This window comes from Vipera ursinii (genome assembly GCF_947247035.1).
Source record: "Vipera ursinii genome assembly, chromosome: 2".
Classification (NCBI taxonomy): Eukaryota; Metazoa; Chordata; class Lepidosauria; order Squamata; family Viperidae; genus Vipera; species Vipera ursinii.
Window position 1 is genome coordinate 251,699,248 of NC_139513.1, and position 23,838 is coordinate 251,723,085.

The 23,838-nt window shown below is 37.7% G+C and overlaps 1 protein-coding gene across 3 annotated transcripts in view; it reads left to right on the forward strand.

The window, feature by feature from the left end:
* The first annotated feature begins 1,039 nt into the window (after nt 1-1,039).
* Nucleotides 1,040-23,838, forward strand: part of CHD1 (chromodomain helicase DNA binding protein 1) — a 76,637-nt gene continuing 53,838 nt past the window's right edge. The window contains exons 1-6 of one of the 3 annotated variants that reach the window (XM_083354537.1): nt 1,040-1,194; nt 11,987-12,188; nt 17,634-17,738; nt 18,162-18,229; nt 19,511-19,660; nt 22,562-22,833. In XM_083354537.1, coding sequence (XP_083210663.1) covers nt 1,142-1,194; nt 11,987-12,188; nt 17,634-17,738; nt 18,162-18,229; nt 19,511-19,660; nt 22,562-22,833 — 850 coding nt within the window. In that variant the 5' untranslated portion in view covers nt 1,040-1,141. The remainder of the gene's footprint in view (nt 1,195-11,986; nt 12,189-17,633; nt 17,739-18,161; nt 18,230-19,510; nt 19,661-22,561; nt 22,834-23,838) is intronic. The other 2 variants (XM_083354536.1, XM_083354538.1) reach the window with 2 other exon arrangements.

The following is a 23,838-nucleotide window of genomic DNA, read 5'->3' on the forward strand; positions in this document are numbered from 1 at the left end:
TCGGTTCCAACCGTGTGCCCACTCTCGCCTTGTAGTTGGGCATGAGCTTAGAACTTTTAATTGAAATAGACCTTAACTGTAGCATTAAAAGCAGGCTAGTACTTTACTATATAAATTATAATAATATATATGCACGCTTTTTGTTATCCCAAAACTGACTAGATTTTTTTTCCCCTCTTATGTATGAGCGGGTTATAAAGATGTGGGTTTCTTCCCCCCCCCCTTATTCACAATTTTAAGTGAATCACTGCCGTTGCTTAGTTGGTAACACAATTGTTAAGTGAATCTGAATTCCCCATTGACTTTGCTTGTCAGAAGGTTGTGAAAGGTGATCACATAACCCCGGGATACTGCAACTGTCACAAATATGAACCATTTGTCAAGTGCCTGAATTTTAATCACATGACCGTGGGTGTGCTGCAATCCTCGTGTGTGTGAAAAATGGCCATAAGTCAACTTTGAATGGTCACTAAATGAATTGTTGTAAGTCAAAGTCTGCCTGTATAGTATGTTATCTTTTGTAGAAACTGATATAGGGGGGGGGGAAGAATACATTGTTCTTTTTCCTATGTCATAGTTATTTAAATCTAATTTTCCGGTACTGTAGAAATACGATAGAATTAGATTTTCAAAACAAGAAGCTAACCTATCTCTGAACAGTATTGATAGTACCTTTGTGAATTTTATAGAAATTATTGAGATAATGATTTTTATATATACAGCTTGTAATTGTAAGACACAGTGCAAGATTGATTATGTACACAACTTTATTGTCAGAGTGGGATTGGGTTATATGAATTAATTGATGGATTAAAATCCTATTGCTGAAAATTGTTGAAAACATGGATCTAATTTTATCTTTTACATAAGTGATATTATAGAACTGTTACAGAATAGAAAGGAGTGCATATTCAGTTTGTTAAATAAATAATGCTACTACAATATCCACAACATTGATTATGTAAACATTTCAAATAGTTGTTTAATTTTTTTAAAGGTAACTTATGCAAGAATCATGAACTGCTGAACACAGTGAAATATCTGAAGCACAAAGAAGAGAGCCTTCTAAAAAGACATTTTATATCCTAGTTACAGGCTGGGATAACTTTTATTTATATTTTTATCTTGGTGAATATTTACAATGAATGGGCACAGTGATGAAGAAAGCACAAGGAACACTAGTGGAGAATCAAGGTATGCACTGGGATTCACTTTGATATAATCTTAATATTTTGTATAACCTTTGAAAATTTACATAGTTGTTTTGGGATTTCAGACTTTATGTATAGTGTAATATTGGTAAATCTTAATTTTATCTTAATTTTTGTACTGTTTTAACTGTTTTAACCTTGCCCTGTAAACTGCCCTGAGTCCTTAGGGAATAGGGCGGTATAGAAATAATAATAATAATAATAATAATAATAATAATAATAATAATAATAATAATAATAATAATAATACTTCAGTGACTCCATCCAGCCACCTCATTCTCTGTCGTCCCTTTCTACTCTTGCCCTCAACCTTTCCCAGCATTAGGCTCTTCTCCAGTAAGTCTTTCCTTAGGTGGCCAAAGTGAGTTTCAACTTGAGGATCTGGCCTTTTAAAGAGCAGTCAGGGTTGATCTCCTCTAGGACTGACAGATTTGAATGCCTTGCAGTCCAAGGAACTCGCAAGAGTCTTCTCCAGAACCATAGTTCAAAGGCCTTAATTCTTTGGCGATCAGCCTTTCTTATAGTCCAACTTTCACTGCCATACATTGCAACTGGGAAGACCATAGGCTTCACTATATGCCCTTTTGTTGGCAGGTGATGTCTCTACTTTTTAGTGTGCTGTCTAGATTTGCCATGGCTTTCCTCCCCAGGAGCAAGTGTCTTTTAATTTCTTGGCTGCAGTCCCCATCTGCGGTGATCTTGGAGCCCAGGAAAATAAAATCTGTCACTACCTGCATTTCTTCCCCATCTATTTGCCAGGAATTGAGAGGGCCGGATGCCATGATCTTGATTTTATTAATGTTTAGTTTCAACCCAACTTTTGCACTCTCCTTCTTCACTTGCAACAAGAGGCTCTTTAGTTCCTCTTCACTTTCTGCCATTAGTGTGGTATCTTCTGCATATCTTAGGTTGTTGATATTTCTCCCAGCAATCTTAATTCCAACTTTTGATTCATCTAGCCCTGCCTTTCTCATGATGTGCTCTGCATATAAGTTAAATAGGCAGGGCGACAGTATACAGCCTTGCCAGACTCCTTTCCCAATTTTGAACCAATCAGTGGTTCCGTGTCCAGTTCTCACTGTTGCTTCTTGGCCCACAAATAGGTTTCTCAAGAGACAAATAAGATGGTCTGGTACTCTCATCTCTTTAAGAATTTGCCACAGTTTGTTGTGATCCACACAAATGCTTTAGCATAGTCAATGAAGCAGAAGTAGATGTTTTTCTGGAACTCCATAGCTTTTTCCATGATCCAGCGTATATTGGCAATTTGATCTCTAGTTCCTCATAAAATGGGGCAAAGTTCACCTAACAACTGTCTTGCTTAGCAACAGAAATTTGGGGTTCAATTGTGGTCGTAGGTCGAGGGCTATCAGTACTCTAAATAGGAAACCAAACTAAAGTTGAGAATGATGTAAGAGTCTTAGGGAAGATGCTTTAGAGCAAAGTTGGAACAAGAACTGAAAGGAAGAAGGAGCAGGCGTAAAGGCAAAGCTACCTGTTGCAAAATAATTGTGAAGAACAATGTAAAATTAAGCTTGTCTGTTGCTCATCTACATTTTTATGCATGTTTTTCAGAAATATGTCACTTTATCTCAGTACCCATTTATGAAATAAAAACAGTAAATGATTTGGTAAATCTTATCAAACAAAGTGAGGGTGGGGCTCAGTTACATAGATTTCAGCATTGGCCATACTGACTAGGAGATTTTAAGAGATGATATTGAGCAGCATTTCTCAGCCTTGATAACTTTAGGATTACTATTCTGGCTGGGGAATTCTGGGAGCTTGAATCCACACATCTCAAAGTTGCTAACGTTGAAAAATACTGTCTTAGAGGATATCCAGTTTGAGGAACATTAATCTAGGGTTGTTCTGAAGTAATAACCTGTATGTAATAATCTCTCAGCACTGGTATTTGATACAGATCTGTACAATAATGCTAGTTGTCATGTTAGTGTTAATTCTGGCATACTAATTTATAGATTTGTTAAAATCTTTTATAATTTCATACAAAAATTGCCATTGATTTGTGCATTTAATCAATTTTCAGCAGAATTTTATGTAAAGAAATGCAGCCTTTAATTGATTTATCAATAAGATCAGTTACTGATTGTTTTAATAATTATTTAGTAAATGTTAAAAAAGATATACTTTCTTTAAAAGTGAGTTTAATACTGTACATTTATTCTGGAATTAAGTAACTAATTAAGATCCAGTTTGATGTAGTGGTTAAATTGCTGGCCTAGAAACCAGGAGACTACAAGTTCTATGCCTTCCTTAGGCATAAAAGCAGGGGGGGGGGGTAAGAGAGAGAGAAAGTAAGAAATTTAAAACTAAGTTCAGTAATTAATCTTAATGGATTAACATAGTCCCTTGAAACTAATATATTGTCTCTGATGAGCTTATTTAATATCCATTTGATTGAGCGGGTGTGCTTTTCTGTTCTAGAAATTTCATCTTGTTGGTATTCTTAATTTTGTAGATCTTATTAAGTCCAGACCACTTTAGTTTAGATCAGTTACATATTTTCCCATACACAACGTCTCTTTTATTCATTCACTTTATTCATTAATTCATGCTTTTTATCAGATATTTCTTATATTAAAAGTAGATCCTTGAGTATGGAACTCCACTCGTGGCTTTGGTCAGTTAAGATTTTAAGTGTTTGGGGGAAGATAAAAGTAGAGACTGTTAGAAATCTTTCTTGTATCCATGCCAGATGGTGTTTCTGCTAAGGGCAATATTGGTCCAGTTTTAGTATTTTGATCAGTATGCCACAAATGTAACCTAAGGAATGAATTTAAAACCATGATTAATCTGACTGCTTAAGGGTGAAAAAAAATAAATTAGTGAAGAATAGAAAGATATTGAGAGATTCTGAATGCAAACAGACTATTTAGCATTTTGTAGATTAGGAAAAGGACATAGAAGGAAAAGCAGTGATAGAATATAATCTGAGTATGAAATCGCTGCAAGAATATGCATTTTAGTACCGCATGAAAAAGTATTAGAAAATTAATCTCCCAACATAATGTGAAATCGACAATGAGGAGGAGGAAAATGTTTGGAACACAGTGAAATAATTATACTATAAAGGGACATACAAGCGGGTGGTGTTATGTTCAATAAAAATATGAAAAGGATACTTGAGGAACGATGGAGTGAAATAAGTTGTGGATGAAGAAAAAAAGATTGATGGAAAAGCAACAAAAGAAAAATTTTGTATGGGTCCTCAGCTTAAGCAATAGTTCAGAATTACAACCTATCTGGAAAAAGGGAGAATTATGATTCAGGTTTGATAGTTGTCCCCTAGTCAGGTGACTGCAGGTCAGGTGTTCATGTGACTGTTCATGGTACTGCTGAAAGGTGGATGTTACTTCCAGTTTTTGATAAAAACATGCCATGCCAAACAATAGATTTGCTTAACTACTGCTGCAAAAGTCATAAAATGGGTCAATCATGTGACCAACCTGATTTATGCCTATAATAGGCAGCTTCATTATGGTCGCTTATCAAGGACTACTTTGTACTCAAAGAGGGAATGATTAAATGAAAAGATATAGAGAAAATGGGAGTGATCTTGATGGAAATAATTTTGGGGGGGAAATTGGAGGAGAGGGCTAGAGAAGTTTGCAGTTGTGTGAATGGAATGAAATGATTGGAATTAAATTTCAGTGATGGAATGCTGGAAGGAATATTTGAAAGATTTGCATAGGAATGATAGTGATATACTGTACTCAACAGTGGAATTGATACAAATGTAATAATTGATAATGTCTATGGTTGAAAATAAAGTTATAAAATCAGTGAGAATATTGAAAGAAGGTAAACCAGGTTGACGTAGTGTAACTGAAGAAATATTAAAACATGATAAATTCTGACTATGCCTCTTAATGGGAACAATTCCATTATTGTTCATTTTGTACAAAGAAAAAAATAAAGGTAACTGCACAATATAGCTCAAGAGTGTTAAGGAAGAATTTAGCAAAATTGTGATCAAAAGAACATCAGTTTGTGCTCAGAACTCGGTTTCTGTCATTCAGATGTCTAGAGAAGCTGCTAATATTTACATCTGTGAAATCATCCTTTCAGAACCTTCTGTAGGGAGAAACAATAGGAAAGGATTTTTCTTAATTTAGGCATCTGTTTTGACTTTCCTGTATTTCTTGTTTGAATGCAAGCTTAAAATCTAATATGCTACAAAGAAATACTCGTTCATCTATTCTAAAATATGAACTGGGCCATTGAGTTCTCGTCCATTCATGTTTCTCAGAAATAGGAGTATTCTTTTTGTAAAAAGAAAAACCCACTAGTTTTCTATATGGGACCCTTAGATTAATTTGAAAGCTATGTTATATGCTCCATTTCAATCTTTGCAAATTCTTAAACATTTTTATGACAGGTAATATTTGTAATAAACATTGCATATAGTCATGCAAATATAATAATAATAATAAAAATAATAATAATAATAATAGTAGTAGTAGTAGTAATTATAGAGTTGGAAGGGACCTTGGAGGTCTTCTAGTCCAACCTCCTGCTCAAGCAGGAAACCCTATACTATTTCAAACATGGTTGTCCATTCTCTTTTTTAAAACTTCCAGTGTTGGAGCATTCACAACTTCTGGAGGCAGGTTGTTCCACTGATCAGTTGTTCTAACTGTCAGGAAATTTCTCTTCAGTTCTAGGTTGCTTCTCTCTTTGACTAGTTTCCATCCATTGCTTTTTGTGCTGCCTTCAGGTGCTTTGGAGAAAAGCTTGATTCCCTCTTCTTTTTGGCAACCCCTGACATATTGGAACACTGCTATCATGTCATCCTAGTCCTTCTCTTCATTAAACTTTGTTGTTGTTAGCTGCGAAGTTGTGTCGGACCCATCGCGACCCTATGGACAACGTTCCTCCAGGCCTTCCTGTCCTCTACCATCTTCTGGAGTCCATTTAAGCTCACGCCTACTGCTTCAGTGACTCCATCCAGCCACCTCATTCTCTGTTGTCCCCTTCTTCTATTGCCCTCAATCTTTCCCAGCATTAGGCTCTTCTCCAGTGAGTCCTTCCTTCTCATTAGGTGGCCAAAGTATTTGAGTTTTAGCTTCAGGATCTGGCCTTCTAAAGAGCAGTCAGGGTTGATCTCCTCTAGGACTGACCGGTTTGATCACCTTGCAGTCCAAGGGACTCGCAGGAGTCTTCTCCAGCACCATAGTTCAAAGGCCTCAATTCTTTGGCGCTAAGCCTTTTTTATAGTCCAACTTTCACAGCCATACATTGCAACTGGGAAGACCATAGCCTTGACTATACAAACTTTTGTTGACAGGGTGATGTCCCTGCTTTTTAGTGTGCTGTCTAGATTTGCTATGGCTTTCCTCCCCAGGAGCAAGCGTCTTTTAATTTCTTGGCTGCAGTCCCCATCTGCAGGGATCTTGGAGCCCAGGAAAATAAAATCTGTCACTACCTCCATTTCTTCCCCATCTATTTGCCAGGAATTGAGAGGGCCGGATGCCATGATCTTGGTTTTCTTAATGTTTAGTTTCAACCCAGGTTTTGCACTCTCCTTCTTCACCCGCAACACGAGGCTCTTTAGTTCTTCTTCACTTCCTGCCATTAGAGTGGTATCATCTGCATATCTTAGGTTGTTGATATTTCTCCTGTCAATCTTAATTCCAACTTGTGATTCATCTAGCCCTGCCTTTCTCATGATGTGCTCTGCATATAAGTTAAATAGGCAGGGCGACAGTATACAGCCTTACCTGACTCCTTTCCCAATTTTGAACCAATCAGTGGTTCCGTGTCCAGTTCTCACTGTTGCTTCTTGGCCCACATATAGTTTTCTCAAGAGACAAATAAGATGGTCTGGTACGCCCATCTCTTTAAGAACTTGCCACAGTATGATCCACACAATGAAAGGCTTTAGCATAGTCAATGAAGCAGAAGTAGATGTTTTTCTGGAACTCTCTAGCTGTCTCCATGATCCAGCGTACGTTGGCAATTTGATCTCTAGTTCCTCTGCCTCTTTGAAATCCTGGCTGTACTTCTGGTAGTTCTTAATCCACATACTGCAGGAGTCTAACTTGTAGGATTTTAAGCATACCTTTACTAGCATGAGAAATGAGTGCAATGGTGTGATAGTTTGAACATTCTTTGGCACTGCCTTTCTTTGGAATTGGAATGTAAACTGATCTTTTCCAATCCTGTGGCCACTGTTGAGTTTTCCAAATTTGCTGGCAAATTGAGTGTAGCACTTTTACTGCATCGTCTTTTAAGATTTTGAATAGCTCAGCTGGAATACTGTCAGCTCCACTAGCTTTGTTGTTGCTCAGCTTTTCTAAGGCCCACTTCACTTCACGTTCTAGGATGTCTGGCTCGAGGTCAGTGACCACCTCATTGTGATTATCAGGGACGTTAAGCTCATTCCTCTATAGTTCTTCTGTGTAATTTTGCCATCTCTTCTTAATCTCTTCTGCCTCTGTTAGGTCCCTGCCATTTTGGTCCTTTATCATGCCCATTTTTGTATGAAACGTTCCCTTCATCTCTCCAATTTTCTTGAAGAGATCTCTGATCCTCCCTACTCTATTGTTTTCTTCTATTTCTTTGAACTGTTCATTTAAGAAGAAATTCTTCTAGCTATTCTCTGGAATTCTGCATTCAATTGGGCGTATCTTTCTTTTTCTCCCTTGCCTTTCACTTCCCTTCTTTCCTCAGCTATTTGCAAAGCTTCCTCAGACAGTCATTTTGCTTTCTTGCATTTCTTTTTCTTTGGGATGGTTTTAGTTGCTACTTCTTGTACAATGTTGCGAACCTCTGTCCATAGTTCTTCAGGCACTCGGTCTATCAGATCTAATTCCTTAAATCTATTTGTCACCTCTACTGTATATTCATCAGGGATATGATTTAGTTCATACCTGAGTGGCCTAGTCCCTACTTTCCCTACTTTCTTCACTTTAAGACTAAACTTTGCAACTAGAAGCTCATGGTCTGAGCCACAGTCAGCTCCTGGTCTTGTTTTTACTGACTGTATAGAGCTTCTCCATCTTTGGCTGCAGAGCATATAGTCAGTCTGATTTCTGTGTTGACCGTCTGGTGATGTCCATGTGTAGAGCCATCTCTTGGGTTGTTGGAAAAGAGTGTTTGCTATGACCATCATATTCTCTTGACAAAATTCTATCAGCTTGTGCCCTGCTTCATTTTGTACTCCCAAGGCCAAACTTGCCTGTTATTCTGGTTATCTTTTGGCTTCCTACTTTAGCATTCCAGTGCCCCATGATGATAAGGACATCATTTTTGGGTGTTAATTCTATAAGGTGCTGTAGGGCTTCATAGAACTGGTCAATTTCATCCTCTTCAGCACTGGTGGTTGGGGCATAGACTTGGATTACTGTGATATTGAATGGTTTGCCTTCGATTCGAACTGAGATCATTCTGTCATTTTGAGGATTGTATCCCAGTATTGCTTTTCCTACTCTTTTATTGACTATGAAGGCTACTCCATTTCTTCTGAGGGATTCTTGCCCACAGTAGTATACCTGATGGTCATCAGAATTAAATTCACCCATTCCTGTCCATTTTAGTTCGCTGATACCTAAGATGTCGATGTTCAGTCTTGTCATCTCTTGTTTGACCATGTCCAGCTTTCCTTGATTCATGGATTTTACATTCCAGGTTCCTATGGAGAAAAAATCTTTACAGCATCGGACTTTCCTTTCACCACCACACACATCCACAGCTGAGCGTCCTTTCAGCTTTGGCCCATTCACTTCATTCTTTCTGGCACTACTAGTACTAGCCCTCTGCTCTTCCCCAGTAGCATATTGGACACCTTCCGACCTGAGGGGCTCATCTTCCAGCATCATATTGTTTTGCCTTTTGGTACTGTCCATAGGTTTTTCATGGCAAAGATACTAGAGTGGGTTGCCATTTCCTTCTCCAGTGGATCACGTTTTGTCAGAACTCTCTGCTATGACCTTTCTGTCTTGGGTGGCCCTGCACAGCATAGCTCATAGCTTCATTGAATTACACAAGCCCCTTCGCCACGACAAGGCATGAAGGGGTTCATTAAACTAGTCATACCCAATTCCAGCAACCATTCTTTATATGTTTTAGCCTTCAGTCTCCTAATCATCTTTGTTGCTCTTTTCTGTACTCTTTCTAGAGTCTCAACATCTTTTTTACATCATAGTGACCAAAACTGGATGCAGTATTCCTAGTGTGGCCTTACCAAGGCATTGTAAAGTGGTATTAACACTTCATGTGATCTTGATTCTATCCCTCTGTTAGCACTGCGTTGGCTTTTTTGGCAGCTGCAACACACTGCTTGCTCATATTTAAATGATTGCCCACTAGGACTCTGAGATCCCTCTCACAGTTACTACTATTGAGCAAGGTACCACCTATACCTGTACATTTAGTTTTTGTTGCCTAAATGTAGAACCTTACTTTTTTCACCTTTGGATTTCATTTTGTTAGTGCCCAATGTTCAAGTCTGTCAAGATCCTTCTGTATCTTAAGCCTATCATTAGGAATGTTGGCTATTCCTGCCAGCTTGGTGTCACCTGCAAATTTGATGAGTTCCCCATCTATCCTCTCATCCAAATCTTTGACGAAGATGTTGAAGAGCACTGGGCCCATTTAGGTTTTCTACATGGATTCAAGTGTGCATAATTCTTGTTTTTTCCTGAAAGAATCAAGGTATATTGGCCAGGAGCATATAACAGATGCCCGTAGAAGGGCTGTCTGGTTCTGTTTCGTCATTTATCATGTAAGCTTAACATCTTCTAGAGATCCTTTTAAAGACGTATTATTGATATCATATTCTCACTAGATTTCTTGTTTTCATAGAATTTTGGATGCTATCCTCCACCAATAGGAAAAGATATATATCTTTAAGATATATTTTTTGTGATGGAAAGAGGGCATCCTCTCATTTGGGCAGTTTTAGGAGTGAAGGGACTGAAAGGAGCTAAAGTTCTCTCACCTGTATCTTATTTTCTGGCTATCATTGTCATTGTATACTTTGGAGTTACATGTTCCAATAAGTCCAATAATATTTTGCTATCACAGCTTGCCATTGTAGAAATGCATGAAGAAGTGAAGATTGGTATCCACCTATCCTGTTTTCTCTTTGCGAAACCTAACTTGTGAAACAATATTCAAATAATTCACCAAAATGAAAGATATTTTAGATTAAACTTTTCTCATTTTTCTAGAAATAACCTGAAGACAACTGCATCTTGTTAATAATGTTATTTAGAAATAAATGTACTATAATTTGCAATTATATATAATTAAATGTGCCCACTGTGATTATTTTTTGGTTGTGTATTTAATTCTTCTTTCAGTCACTTTAAGCATTGTAATAATGTTTGAGATGGAGCTGGATTTTAGGCTTTTGGAGACTACAAGTTTCCATAAGCCTCACATTGTATACTTCTACTCTAGATAGTTTAAATATGGTTTTCAAATCACTGTATTTGCCATGGCAACTGGCCTCCTAAAAAGAGAATTCTAAAAAAGTTCAAAATTGTTGATATTTTGGAGATCCTTGAAGATATATCTCTCTACCCAGGCCTTCACAAAGTCCTGGCATAGGCAAATGCTGTTTGATGGTGTTGTGGAGCTCCAGTTTTTTTTTTTTTTTTGGGGGGGGGGGGTTGGAATTGCACCCAAGGCAGCTATTACTATTAGTACTATCTTTGCTTTCTTTGCCACAATAGTTCTATTTCTATTTGCAATTCTTTTGTATTTTGCGATTTTCTTCAGTTCTTTCTCTTCTATTCTGACTCTTTGGGTTCTTTTATTATACAGCATGAGGGTGTGGGAGCCAAACACATTTCTACAAATGAATATTGAAATTAGATGCTAATACCTTATTTTATAGCATTCTAACATCTTTAATGTTCGAAAATAATCATTTTTTATAAATTCAGTAAGACAAGGAGCGTGATTAGTATCAAGAGAAGTGCTTAGGGACATATTGGGCTGCTCTTGAACATCATGTTGCTTATTTCTGCTTTATTATTTTTTCATGGATGGGACAGATGGATAGACAAATTTCCCTTTTATATAAGCATACATTCTGTTGAACATTATGAATATGTCTGTGCTTTATATTAGAAACATGATAGGGAGTGCCTATTTGGAAAAGAATGTTTTAGTTGCTGTATTGTGGAAATTTCTTGGGACAGATTTTATCAAATGTGGAACAAATCAGTGCAGCTAGTCAATTGCTTTTATTTATGTTTGTGTTAACAAAGCTGCATATAAGAAACTGAAATATAAAGCAGCGTATAAATAAGGTTCCCCAAATTACTGGCTTGCAAAAATATTTTAACTTCCCAATGATTACCATAAAAACAAGCTTCAAAGGAAGGCTGACAGAGGATCACTGTGCTTCCATGTTAATTGTGGAGGAAGAGAATTCTTTCATGACTAGCATGGTAACCAGATTACAGGAGGAAAAATTAAGCCAGTGTTCTCTTTGCTGCTGTTAATATTACTAAGTTCAGAATGAAGTGCTCAGTTGCTTAGCAACATGATGCCTGAAATCATTCAGTGCTGTGTCTTCTCTATTTTTTAAGAACAACTATCCAAGCACCTAATTTACTATTTGAATTGAGTGAAATGTTTTAATAGATTGATATAGATTTCATGGAAGCCCCAGTCTAAGATGTAATTCACTGAAGATCTATGAATACTATTTTAACTCTATTAGAGGAGCTTTAAAATTAAAAATAAATATTTGTTTATTGCCTTTTCCTAGCTTTCTTAATTATTTATAATTGCAGCCAATCAGATGATGATTCTGGGTCAGCATCTGGATCTGGATCTGGTTCAAGTTCTGGAAGCAGCAGCAATGGAAGTAGCAGCCGATCAGGAAGCAGTGATTCAGATTCTGGTTCAGAGTCTGGCAGTCAATCAGAATCGGAGTCTGACACATCCAAGGAAAAGAAAGTCCAAGCTAAACATCCAAAGGTTGATGGAGCTGAGGTAAAATGAATGAATTATTTATAATTGACACTATTTTAAATTAATACTGTATTAACAGCATATGAAACACAATTGGAAATGTAATAGTTATTTTGTTTTAAAATACACTGCAATGCTAGAAAAAGTAATTGATAGAAGCATTGCACAACATGCATTTATTTATAGCTGCTCATTTTAAGTACATAATTCTAAGGGTGAACAATATATATAAAAACAATATAACAACCCAGAATCAATTAAAATAATACAGCATGAGAGGACAAAAACCTGGTGTGTCCTGACCCTGTAGCATCTAGTGAAATGGGCATAAACTCCCACAAATAACTTGGGTATGCCAAATAGGCCTTTAAAGATAATAACCAGCAAATTGAATTGTACCCAAAAGTATACTGGAAGCTAATATAGATTACCCCTTGGTGCTTTTGCCGGCAAACTGCAGCTTCCAAGTATGCATGTGTTACTGCATTGTGTACTAGTTGAAGCTTCTGAAACTTCTTCAAGAAAAAAGCTTATGGTAAAATACATTTCAGTAATGCATTTTAAGGCCATTAAGATGTGATTGACAGTAAGAGCAAAGGGTGCAATAGATGTACAAAACAAGTCTATACAGAATCTCTCCAGGAAGAGCTGGGTGTCCAGAAGGACCCCCAGGTTGCACTTCCTCCACTTCTGGAGGAATGTATCTATTTAGTATTAAAGATGAAGAATCACCAGACCCAAGGAGCCCCAAGGTCTTATTTTAACTAGGGTTGAACTTGAATGAACTAGGGTTAACATGTTCCCTTCCATTTAGTCTCAATACCCAGGAGGAGGGCCTTCTCTGTGGGTGCGCCGGCCCTTTGGAACCAGCTGCCTGTAGAGCTTAGGACTGCCCCTGACCTTCGCTCATTCCGCTGGGACCTGAAGACCTGGCTCTTTGAGCTTTCTGGCCTGGACTGAGAGTATTAACTGGGGTTTCAATTGTATTTTAATTGGGGTTTTTATTTCAAGGTTAATGTAATCATTTTAATTGTTTTTAAATTTTGTAATTTGCTGTATTGTTTTTTAAAAAACCTTGTGAACTGCCTTGAGTCCTACGGGAGAAGATCATATACGAACCGTGACCAGGGGAGCTTTTGCCCAGGTTCGCCTGGTCCGCCAGTTGCGACCCTACCTGGACCGAGATGCCCTACGCACAGTCATTCATGCGGTCGTGACCTTCCGTTTAGACCAGGGGTGTCAAACTCAATTTCATTGAGGGCCGCATCAGCATTGCGGTTGCCCTCAGGGGGCCGGGTGGGTATGGCTAGAGTGAGTGTGGCCTACTGGGTGGGCGTGGCTAGAGTGTGTATGGCCTACTGGGTGGGCGTGGCCAGCTCTACATCGTTGGCATCAAGGGTGCCTATGGGGGCCTGGGCAGGAGTGGGACAGATCTGAGGGTCTCTGGCAGAAGGAGGGTCTCTGGGCCAGGGCCAAGGCAGCGGGGGCCATTCCCTCACTGTTTCCAGGATGGCTTCGCGGGCCACATGAAACCACTTCGCGGGCCGGATCTGGCCCCCGGGCCTTGTGTTTGACATGTCTGGTTTAGACTATTGCAATGCTCTCTACATGGGGCTGCCCTTGAGAACCATTCGGAGACTACAACTGGTGCAGAATGCGGCCGCGCGAGTTGTGATGGGGGTTTCCCGATACTCCCATGTAACACCTCTACTCCGTGAGCTGCATTGGCTTCCGGTTGCCCTCCGGGTGAGATTCAAAGTGCTGGTGATGACCTATAAAGCCCTAAATGGCTTGGGTCCGGGATATTTGAGGGAACACCTGCTGCCAGCATCAAGTACCCTTCGTCCAGTGCGCTCGCAGAGGGAGGGTCTTCTCAGGGTGCCACCGGTAAAAGATTGCCGGCGTATAACACCCAGGGAGAGGGCCTTTTCTGTGGGTGCGCCTACCATCTGGAACCAGCTGCCCGTGGAGCTCAGGACTGCCCCTGACCTACGCTCATTCCGCCGGGACCTGAAGACTTGGCTCTGAGCTCTCTGACCCAGGCTGAGAATTTCAACTGGGGTTTTATTTTCAGGGATAATTTAATCTTTTAATTCTCTTTTAACTTTGTATTTTATATTGATATGATTTTAAAATGCCCTGTAAACCGCCCTGAGTCCTTCGGGAAAGGGCGGTTTATAAATCTAATAAAATCTTTAAAAAAATCTAAGTCTAATAAAATAAAATAAATAAATAAAATAAAATAAAATAAAACCTCAAACCACTAAGTAAAAAAACTTGACAATGTCAGATGCACAAAACAAATCCATACAAAATCTCTCCAGGAAGAGCTGGGTGTCCAGAAGGACCCTCAAGTTGCACACCAATTCTGGGGGAATGTTCCCTACCTAGTATTAAAGATGAAGAATCACCAGACCCAGGGAGCCCCAAGGTTTTATTTTAACTAGGGTTGAACTTGAATGAACTAGGGTTAACTTGTTCCCTTCCGTGCAGTCTCAAACCACTAAGTGAAAAACTTGCCAATGTCACTTGTGACAAAGATGAATATAAAGCTGAGGATTGTTAGCATATTGATTGTTTTTCATCTGAGGGATAACTTCATCCAGGGGTTTTGTGTAGATTTTAAATAAGAGCAGCGGGGACCTTAAAGCAACCCACAAAATAATCCAGTACAGCCAAGTGCTTTCTTGGTTCTGCTATAAAACCTAATCTAATGCCAAATGGAGAAGGATCTGAGCAACTTTTGACAAAGCAACTATGCTTAGAATAGTTCTGAAAGTTACCTTGAAAGACTTCCTCCAATCCCTCTTTCCCAAGGAGAGATTTGACCACTTAAAATACTGCTATGGCATAATAAATGCATTGAATGAGCCCTCTTTAATATTCTTTGTGTCTATACAAGTAAGAGAAAAAAAGTTGATCTAGAATTATCTAATTTATTTACTTGTATTTACCAAACCCATGATTAAATGTTTCAGTTGGAAATAACTTTTGAAATTTTGTTTAAAAGATAAATTTACTAAGTGTGGCACAAGAAAGGTAGCCTACTGGAAATATTTTTAACAGTAATTTGAATTTGTTTCAGTGCTTAGTAGCTGTTGAAGTAAACAAACACAGCATCATTTTTAGCCCTCATTAGGAGCTTCAAAAACCTTATATAGATTTTTTGTATATAGATTACTGACAAAAGTAATAAAAATTAAGCTTTGGGAATTATTTTGCAATATACACTTTAGTTGAGCAATTGTTTACTGTAATGCAATAAGATTTCTGTTTGCTTTCATTCAGAAACTGTCTTACTGAATTTATTCTTATATTCCTTTTTTCCCAAATGAATTCATACAAAAAGAAAGTTCAGATGTTGTTTGTTTATATATAATCAAACACTGAGAGTGTAAGAATATAAAAGCAGTCTGGTTCTAGAGCAACTTTACTCACTAAATGTCCAGTTAAATGATCATGTCTTGAAATAGCTTTTATAACAAGATAATGTAAAGATCACTGGAGTGATTCTTAGGAGACCATTTTCATAAAGGAATTCATTTGCTAAAAAGATCCTACTCCATGAGTAGGATATTTCCATATAAATTTAGCATGCAAGTTTGTGGAGGATAGGTGGTTGGATATTGATAATTATAGTTCATATGTAATAATTTATATGTAGCACTTTCTAGTGCAAAATTATTAATTATGGCAGCCACAGATGTTTCATTGCTGTATGTAGGCTGCAGCCAGATTGACATTGATCGTAGATAATCATATTTTTATAAACATTCTTGTAGTTGCTGGCTACAAACCTTTTGTCTAAAAAAGGGTAGTAATTTGAAAAAGGCATCTTTCAAAGAAGTAGAAATATTTTTAATAAAATATAAGGTGCTAACCACTCACTTGAACCATTTGTTTAAACATATTTAGGTTTATTTATTATAATAGGTTACCTACTGGTTCTTAACATCCATAAATATTTTTCTCAGTTCTGCAGATATGCAGTAACTGAAATAGATCCCATAAACTCTGATTAGATAATGCCCCTCTAATTGTGGTGCACAATTTGGAGTGGATGCAGGTAGTGTTTTACAATAACAACTAATTTGTGTGTCAGGCTAAATCTTTTTAGGATTTAGAATAGATATGAATAAGAATGGAAGGGAAGGGAAAGGAAAAGAAAAGAAAAAAGAATAGGAGCTGGAAGGGACCTTGGAGGTCTTCTAGTCCAGCCCCCTGCTCAAGCAGGAGAACCTATACCATCTCAGACAAGTGACTGTCTAGCCTCTTTTTTTAAAAAATCCAGTGATGGAGTGTACACAATTTCTGGGGACAAGCTATTCCACTGGTTAATTGTCCTCACTGTCAGGAAATTTCTCCTTAATTCCAAGTTGCTTCTCTCTTTGCTCAGTTTCCAACCATTGTTACTTGTCGTGTACTCTGGTGCTTTGGTTAATAATGTGACCCCTCTTCTTTGTGGCAGCCCCTCAAATACAGAAATAATGCTGTCATGTCTCCCCTTTTCTTTAGACTAGCCAAACCCAAGTCCTGCAGCCATTCTTTCTATGTTTTAGTCTCCAGGCCTTTGATCATCTTAGTTGCTCTTCTCTGAATTTTTCCCCAAACTCTCAATATCTTTTTTGTGATATGGTGACCAAAATTGGCTGAAGTATTCCAGGTGTGGTCTTACTAGGGTTTTATAAAGAGGTACTAGTCCTTCGTGTGATCTTGATTCTATGCCTCTGTTTATACAACCCAGGATTGTATTAACTTTTTTGGTGCTGCTGCACTCTGCTGGCTCATAGTCAAGTGATTGTCCACTAGGACTCCAAGGTCCTTCCAACAGTTTTTTTTATTACATTTATATCCCGCCCTTCTCCGAAGACTCAGGGCGGCTTACAAGCTTAGCAGTTACTGTTTTTAAGCCAGGTCTCACCCAATCTGTACTTGTACCGTTAATTTTTCCTGCCTAAATGTAAAACTTAGCTTTTCTCCACATTGAAACTCATTTTGTTGGATAGGGCCCATTATTCAAGTTTGTAGAGATCTTCTTGGATCCCGAGTTTGTCTTCTGGGGTGTTGGCTACTCCTGCCAGTTTGATGTCATCTGCAAATTTGATGAGTTCCCCTTCAATTCCCTCATCTAAGTCATTGATGAAGATATTGAAGAGTACCCAAAGCCCCAAAGCAGCCCACTTGCTAGTCAGAAAGCACTGTTTATTAAAGATGGGGGAGAAATGGGCCTTCCACATGGTAGACATGTTTTTCCTTTATTATTTCTGTTAGGTTACTTTCACTGTAGGAATGATACTGCTACCTACATTCTAGCTATTTGCTGATTTACTTCATTGCCTAATGCTCTTCAGTAAAGTAAGAAATAAATAGCTTCTATCTAACCAGAGAATTCATTAAGAAATAATATTAGCAACTACTGCCATTATCTTACCATTCTGTAATGTTTTTACATGTATCCTACTTCAGTTTTGGAAATCAAATCCAAGCATTCTTGCTGTACAGAGGTCTGCAATGCTCAGGAAACAGCAACAGCAGTCAAAAGCAGCATCCATAAATAGTGGGTCAGAAGAGGTAAATAATCATAATTGAATTTCATTTTTTTAAATAATTCAATAATTAAAGAAAAAATGGAATGTTTCTCATTAAAGAAAAGTTACATTTGAGATTTATGACTAGAAGCTCTTTAGATAATAATTGTTTCCTTAACTTAGAATGGCATTGCATCTTTACAATTGCTTAGCAAATCTATTTCTTCACGATTCTAATGAATATGCTTTAATCACTGTATAAAAGTCATTGACAGCACAATTTTTGATACAGTTGCCTTTTAATGGATCTTTATAGTTGGTTTTCTTTATTTCTGTTTGCAGCCTACAGTTCCTTGGATATTTGGAATAACTATATATGAATTTGTCAGGCAGAATATTCATTTAATGAATTGTTATTATTAAATTAATAAGGTGATAAAGTTGATACATATTTTTTACTGTTTAGGAATCATCAAGTAGTGAGGATTCTGAAGATGACTCATCCAATGAAATCAAGAGGAAGAAACATAAAGAGTAGGAAATAAAAATTTTGCTTCATAAAACTTTATTTCATTTACTCCATGCCTACTAATGCAAGTTTATTTTCAGAGATATTTTCTTTATTATCCAAGGAATAATATTCTTATACTTCTTCATTGGTATATTTTCTATAATCACATCAGGATTTGTATGGAAACATTCTAATGAGAGAAGTTCAGGCAACTACAGCAGAACAAAAGTGTGACTGACTAGTTTATGATCCTTTTCAGCAAGTTAAAGAGCAGTACAGTCCCTCCCACCTCTTGATTTTAAATCTAGGAAGTGTAAATTTTTCTTACCGCCATATTTAAGAGATGTTGAGAAGTATTTGATGCTTAATGCAATATGGGGGGAGCTCCATCTCTTTCAGGTTGCGAACATAATAGGAGATTGTTGTAAGGGGCTTTAGTTTGCAGGTCCTTTAGTATAAGAAATACATTTTAAATTATATCAAAACTGCTTTATTTCAAAGTAATAGTAGAAAACATTATAAATGCAGGACTGAATCCACTCTCAGATTCAAATTCAGGACAAATGCTGTTAATAGTGATGCTTGCTGGAGATAGAAAAATATTTATTGTAGCTAATGTCTTGTATAAGCTTGTCTCTTTAAAAAAATCATTACTATAAATAACAGTTACAGAAGAATGCAGCTACTTTGTTAAGCAACCTGCCTTTTTTTGTTTTATTTTTTAAAAATCATCTGTATTTATTATTTAAAGTAGATCAAAGAAACTCTTTTTTCTTTTTTTGGGGGGGGGTTCTTTTCCCACATCGACACACCACAATCTCAGAAATGTAAATTAGCAATCCCTCTGTGGTATTATTATGTAAATGCCACTTTTCCGTATACTTAACATTGTTAATGTAGCAGTTATCATTGTAAGGAATTAGTTAATTCTTTATGTTAATGATTTAAATTATTCATGATTAAGTATTGTCATGTGAAAAATTGAAAAGTTATATGAAGCTGAACTACCCACAAAAACTTTAATTGTTCATTTCAGTTTACTTAATTCGGGAGAAGGGCGGTATAAAAATTTAAATAAATAATAATAATAATAATAATAATATTTTATATTTAAAACATTTTGCATACTTTTCCTGTAAACCTTTTATAATAACTTTTCTGCTAGTTCAATATTGCTCCAAAATATGGTGGATAGTAATGTCCTTTTTGTGAAACTCAGTACTGAAATGCTTTGGTTTTTATTTTTAGAACAGATTGAGAATTTATAGTTAAATATTTTTTTTCTGTAATTTTAACCTGAATAGTGAAGATTGGCAAATGTCTGGATCAGGATCTGTTTCGGGAACGGCTTCAGATTCTGATATGGAAGAAAGCAGAGATAAAAGTAGTTGTGAAGAGAGTGAATCTGATTATGAACCAAAAAATAAAGTCAAAAGCAGGAAGCCTCCAAGTAGGTAGGTAATACCACTTTAGAAAGTAAAAGTTAATATTGAAGAATCCTTTAGGGTAAATGTTCACTCAGTAAATTATCTCTCTATATGATAGGAAGCTGGATTTTAAAAAGGAACATTTAATTGATAGCCTAGATGAGCAAAGCTCTAATATCAAATGAAAATCTCAGTTTTCAGAACAACCAAAGTACAATCTTGGATTGATACATCTTGAGCAGAACATGTGCTCCAATAGAAATGAGTGCATGTTGCCACAAGTCTCCACATCAACTGCATTAGTCAAATTGCCAATGGTTGCCTCAAATGGATATCTTAGAGATTTTATGGATAGTTTAATCTGTGTTAGAGGGAATTACTTTTTGTGCTCATTGCTAAATTATAAGACAATGAGCTGTTACTTCATCCTCATTCTTCTGTCATAAAAGGAGGAACAAATCTATTTCTTACCAAACTGTTCCCTTAATTTTCACAATCTACCGTGTTTCCCTGAAAATAAGACTGGGTCTCTTTTTTTTCCTCCAAAAGAGGCACCAAGTCTTATTTCCAGGGGATGTCTTACTCTCCTCCGGCACTGACAGTCCGGCCCAGCCAGTCCACTTTTTCTGGGGCTGAATGAGCAGCTGCATTCTGGCCTGTATTTTGCAGTCAGGCCTATCCGGAAAGCCTATGCAGCCAAAGTACCGAGTTTTGGATTCAATGCATAGCTCGGTCCTCGACTGCAGAGGTCTTGCAGAACCAAGTGATGGACTGAAACCATAGCTCGGTTCTTGGCTGCACAGGCCTTCCAGAAAGGCCTGTGACTGAGAAATGCAGGCCTGGCTACAGAAGACGCCACAGAAGAAGTGGGCTGGCGAGGAGAGGCCTGACTGCAAGGTAAGTAGGTGCATAGCGCGTGAGGCAGATCCACAATCCTACCCCCACCTTGGTTGATTTTTAAGTGTGCCTCGCACCAAAACTATATTAGGCCCACCCCGAAAAATCAAGCTAGGGCTTTTTTTGGGGGTAGGCCTTACTTTTGGAGAAACACGATAGTAGCGCTACGAATCTAGGCTTTTGCTTATTGAACTTTGGGGCATGCAATTCTGATAATTTTCTAGATGCTACTGCTGAGTAGCCAGCCAAATCTGACATTTTCCTAATTTAATTTGCTTTTATACATTACAGTGTATTTGTAAGTCAGGATAACATGTTTGGTTCCAAATGATAGTTGATATATTAATCTAACATTCCAGGGAGCACATGGAACATCATAGTTGAGTTTCCAGCTGCTTTTTTTCATTATAAATGCTATAGAGAAATCCACTGGATTTTGATAAACATCAATTTGCCTATAGGGGGAATAGGTCGACAGACGATGTCATAGCTACTGCTTTACACTCTGTAGCAAGTCATCTTGAGAAACCTGGAAGTTATGTCAAGATGCTTTTTGTTGATTATAGCTCGGCTTTCAACACCATTTTGCCGAGCATTCTCATCGAGAAGCTGACTGACTTGAAATTCTCCCCCTCCATCTGCGATTGGATTCAAGACTTTCTTAGGGACCTGTTACAAACAGTGAGGGTCGGGTCTGCTTTGTCCACCTCCCTGAAGCTTTGCACCAGCACGCCACACGGCTGCGTGCTTAGCCACTACCTGTACTCTTTGTACACATATGACTGTGTATCATGTGACCCATCTACTGCAATAATTAAGTTCGCAGATGATACGACCGTGGTGGGTCTTATTACAGGTGGGGATGAGACAGCATACAGGGTGGAGGTACAAAAACTATCCATATGGTGTTGTAACAACAACTTGCACCTGAACATCGGCAAGACGAAAGAGATGGTGCTAGACATCCAGAGGAAAAAGGAGGAACCTGCCCCACTTTACATCAGGGAGGATTGTGTGGAGAGAGTTTCCTCCTTTAAATTTCTGGGAGTCTACTTCTGCGAAGATCTGACCTGGAAAGTTAATACAACCCAGGTGGCCAGAAAGGCCCAACAGAGGCTTCACTTTCTCAGGGTCTTGCGGAAGAACAGGGTAGAACAACGGCTTATGACCCTCTTTTGCCAGTCTACTGTAGAGAGCGTCCTCTCGTATGGTATTGTGGTTTGGTATGCTGGTCTGACAGCCGCGGATAGGAAGGCATTACAGAGGGTGGTGAGCACAGCACAAGACATTGTGGGCTGTCCCCTGACACCACTGGATGACATCGCCAGGGCTCGCTGCCTTGGAAGAGAGGAAAATTCTCAGGGATGACTCACACCCTGGAAGGTATCTCTTTACTCTCCTACCATCGAGTAGGAGATACAGGAGTATAGCCAGCCGCACCAACAGGCTGAAAAATAGCTTTTATCCATGGGCTGTTAGGCTTTTGAACGGGAAATAATTTTTATAAACTTTATGCATAATTGACTTGCGAGGCCGGTGTGTTGTGCAATTAGTTCACATGGTGTAATAAGATGGAGGGTTTGTGTCACTGTAAGCTGTGGGGTGGGGGCACGAAGGGAGGCTCAGCCAATCTCAATGTATACATGGTTGTACTTTGACAATAAAGGTTCATTCATTCATTCATTCATTCATTCAGTGTTTGGATCACTTTGATAGGTAGGTTATCCATTATTCAGCATTCAAACTACATTCCTCATTTATTTCAATACAGTACTATGTCCTGTTCCATGTGAAAATGAATGGGCTGAAATTATTGTACAGGAAGAAAAAAAATTGTGAGCGGATAGAGCAGTGAAGTTGCTTGGTTTTAATACTTTACAGTTTTCAAGTTTTTATTCAAGAAATTTATAAAAGAAATCTCAATATTTGTACAGCTCACAGTTTTCTAAGAATACTCATCAGTCATTTTTTCCAGGCATTGACTAGAGAATATTTTGAAAAATTATTTTTCTATTATTTTTATTATTTAAGAATAAAACAGAAAAGTGGAAAGAAAACTGCAGTGCAGAAAAAAAGACAACTTGACTCATCATCATCATCATCAGATGATGATGATGATGATTATGATAAAAGAGGTTCTCGCCGCCAGGCAACAGTAAATGTTAGTTATAAAGAAGCTGAAGAAGCAAAGACGGATTCAGATGATCTCCTAGAAGTCTGTGGAGAAGATGTCCCACAACCTGAAGAAGATGAATTTGAAACAATTGAAAAATTTATGGATAGTCGTGTTGGACGAAAAGGAGGTAATCTTTAATTTACACTAATAAAATGTATTCATAATTTATTTATTTATTTATCTTATTTTAATGCCATTTATATCCCGCCCTTCTCCGAAGACTCAGGGTGGCTTACAAGCTTAGCAGTAGCCTTCATTCTATGTATATGCCTGCTTATTAGGGCTTTCACACACACACACCCAAGCGGCATTATTACAAAGTCAGCTTATTGCCCCCAACAATCTGGGTCCTTTGTTATAGTTTTGTTTTGATTTTATTGCAGTGTACATTGAATGGCTATAGACTATCTCGAGGCTATATGGCTTGAGGTATCCTAAAATAACATTAAATACATATTTTTCTATGTAAAATAACTGAAAAAAACAAGATATAAAGGGTTTCGTGGTTTACTAATTTTATTGATAAAAAGGACTTATTTTCTTTAGGACACTTAGACATTATTTGTATACTATGTGGTATAGAGGTAGTCATCAACTTTCAACTGTTCATTTAGTGACCTTCAAAGTTACAATGACACTGAAAAAAGAGACTTATTGTTTTTTACACTTAAGATCATTGCAGCATCCCCGTGGTTATATGATTGGATGCTTGGCAACTGGCATGTATTTATAACAGTTACTGTGTCCTAGGGTTACGTGATCACCTTTTGTAACTTTCTGACAAGCAAAGTCAATGGGGAAGCTAGATTCACTTAACAGTTGGGTTGCTAACTTAGCATCTGCAGTGACTCACATAACAACTGTGGCAAGAAAGGGCATAAAATCAGGCAAAACTCAACTGTCTTGCTTAGCAATGAAAATTTTGGGTTCAATTGTAAGTCAAGGACTATCTGTACTCTTCTGTTGAGGAACTGTACCATTGAATACGTGGATTGAATAATCAGTTACTAGTGATTAGGATAACATTAAACAACTAAGCATTTGTAAGTATGGGTGTGTGTGTCAGTCTATCTATCTTTCCAAGGAGAACATGGTTAAAGTAAGCAGTCTTGGGGTGGGGCATCTAAAACAC